Source organism: Pseudonaja textilis, chromosome 1, assembly GCF_049901715.1.
Source record: "Pseudonaja textilis isolate UNSWEBS1 chromosome 1, rPseTex1.2, whole genome shotgun sequence".
Lineage (NCBI taxonomy): Eukaryota > Metazoa > Chordata > Lepidosauria > Squamata > Elapidae > Pseudonaja > Pseudonaja textilis.
The window spans coordinates 121,110,789-121,113,279 of NC_141990.1; the positions used below are offsets into that span (position 1 = coordinate 121,110,789).

The 2,491-nt window shown below is 32.6% G+C and overlaps 1 protein-coding gene across 1 annotated transcript; it reads left to right on the forward strand.

Annotated features, from left to right (window-relative positions):
- Positions 1-352: 352 nt before the first annotated feature.
- LOC148127792 (uncharacterized) lies at positions 353-1,935 on the forward strand. The gene is made up of 2 exons (XM_087922053.1): positions 353-598; positions 748-1,935. The coding sequence occupies exon 2, from the start codon at positions 774-776 to the stop codon at positions 1,806-1,808; it is 1,035 nt and encodes a 344-aa protein (XP_087778179.1). The 5' UTR covers positions 353-598; positions 748-773; the 3' UTR covers positions 1,809-1,935.
- The last annotated feature ends 556 nt before the right edge of the window (positions 1,936-2,491 follow it).

The window sequence follows — 2,491 nt, forward strand, 5'->3', positions numbered from 1 at the left end:
AAAAGAAAAGGTGATAAGTCTTTGGAGAAGAGAGTTATAACAAGAGCCTTGGGTAATCAAACAAAGTGCAGTGTGCTCTTTTTATTCTTTTTGAGCTGTGCTACCCCTCCTCATCAGTTTACTTTTTTTTTTTTTTTTGCAATAGCTATTTGGATTTTTGGCTCTCTGGAACTTGTCTTTGTTTTTTGTTTTTTCTCTCTATTTGGAAGTTAAATTTCTACGTCTGCTTTTTATTTTAAAGGAAAAGCTTTAGTATTAATGCTTCCTTTCCTTTCCTTTTTAAGGGAGTAGCCTTTTTCTTCTCTTTCCCTTCCTGGTATTTTTGTCTTTCCATCTACCTTCCATATTGTTTTTTTTTTTTTTTTTGGGGGGGTATTTTTATGCATACTTTTATATTTGAGATCTCTTAATTGGATTAAGGTGTTGAAGAACCTGAAGAATTTTTCCTTTCTTTTTTAGCCTTTTTCTTCACTTTTTCACCTTTTTTAGGATTTTACAACTTTTGTGTGTGTGTGTGTGTGTGTGTTCATGGTGTGTTTATGGTCTTTTCCTTCATTTTTGAATTTTTACTGTCATCTAACCAATCGATTGGATTAAAGTATACAAGAACCTGAAGAAATTTTTTTCTTCTTTTTCTATTATTATTACTATTTGGCTTCTCTTTTCTTACTATTTTCCTACTTTTTTCCCACAATTTTTATTTGGAACTGCAATTGGTTATTTTACAACTGGATTAAGGTCTAGAAGAACCTGAAGATTTTGAACTCCTCACAATGAGTAGGAAATTAACAGCTCCTGGTTCTTCAACTTCCACTTCTTCCTCTCCACCATCTGGAGAACAACGTTCAATACAGACAATATTAAGACAAGAAAAAGAACAAGAAAAAGTGACCCTGCAGATGATTATGCAAGGAATTCAAAATATTCAAACAAGATCAGAGAATATTGAAAAGAGAATAGAGATCATTGAAAAAAGAACACAGAACATTGAACAAAGAACAGGGAAAACCGATGAAAAAGTGGAGAACATTCAACAAATGATGATGAAGTATGATGAGAGACTCCAAAAAATTGAAGAAGAAGATAAACAAAGAGACAAGAAGATTGGAGACATTGATAACAGATTAACTGTGGTTGAACAAGATAAAAGTGGTATGCTGAGATGGGAGATGGACAGATCAGAATTTTATCTTAGATATCAAAACATAGAAGAAGAAAAAGGACAAAATCTAGCCGAGATAATGATAGAAATATTGGCTGAAGCTTTGGAAATAACTGAAGAGAAGATGATGGATGGAATAGATGAGGTTTATCGAGTCTTCACAAGATATGCGATGAGAAATAGCTTACCAAGAGAAGTTCACATTAGATTTACAAAGAAAGCCATTAAAACGCAAATATTGCAAGTGGCAAGAGAGAAAACATTGAAATATAAAGACAAGGAGATTGTGGTCCTGAAACAAGTACCCAGAAGAGTGAGAGAGATGAGAAGAGAATACCGATTTCTGACCAAAATGCTACTTAAAAAAGAGGTGAATTATATATGGCTGATTCCAGAAGGTTTAATATTCACATGGCAAGAACAGAGATATAGAATTGATTCAATTGAGAAAGCTGAATCATTTTATACAGAATTTTTCAGAGGGAAAGAGGAAGAGGCAGAAAAAGAAATTTCACTAATTGAATTCCAAGAGGACTGCCAAATGATGACTGAAAAAGAGGAAGATGCAGTAGGTGGAAAGGAGGAAGCCAAAGAACAACGTGAACCAAGATCCATGAGAGCTGCCAAACCTAATTATAAAATATAACCATGGAAGAGAAAAAAATGATTACAATTAATATAAATGGACTTAATTCAGCCATTAAAAGAAGGAAAACTTTCCATAAATTAGAGAAATTAAAATTTGATATAATCTGCCTACAAGAAGTACACATTAAAAAAGCAATATGAACAATTGTTGATACAGCCAAAACTAGGGAAAATATTTACCTCCTTGACACAATGCAAGAAAAGAGGAGCGGTTTTATATATTAAAGAGACCATTCCAGCGAAATAGATTTATACTGATGACGACGGAAGAATACTAATGGTGGAAATAATGGATAATAATACGAAAACACTCCTGATTGCAATCTATGCCCTGAATGAAAAACAAGACGAATTTTATAAAAAATTACACATGAAAATAATTGAACTGGACTATGCTAATATAGTTATGATGGGAGATTTTAATGGAATTGTAGACAACAAACTGGACTATACAGCACAGAAAACAATAAAGCAAAACAGGAAGACTCTCCCTAAATCTGTTTTTAATATGGTAGATGAAATAAACTTAAAAGATACATAGAGAGAAAGAAATGCTAAAACTAAACAATACACCTTCTACTCAGATAGACACTTATCATGGTCCAGAATAGATATGATATGGATGCCAACAGAATTGTTAACTAATATTCAAGAAATAAATATTGAAACAAGTACTTGGGC

Bases quoted from the DNA above. Each gene is read 5' to 3' on its own strand.
- LOC148127792 (XM_087922053.1), top strand. From the start codon at position 774: ATGAGTAGGAAATTAACAGCTCCTGGTTCTTCAACTTCCACTTCTTCC.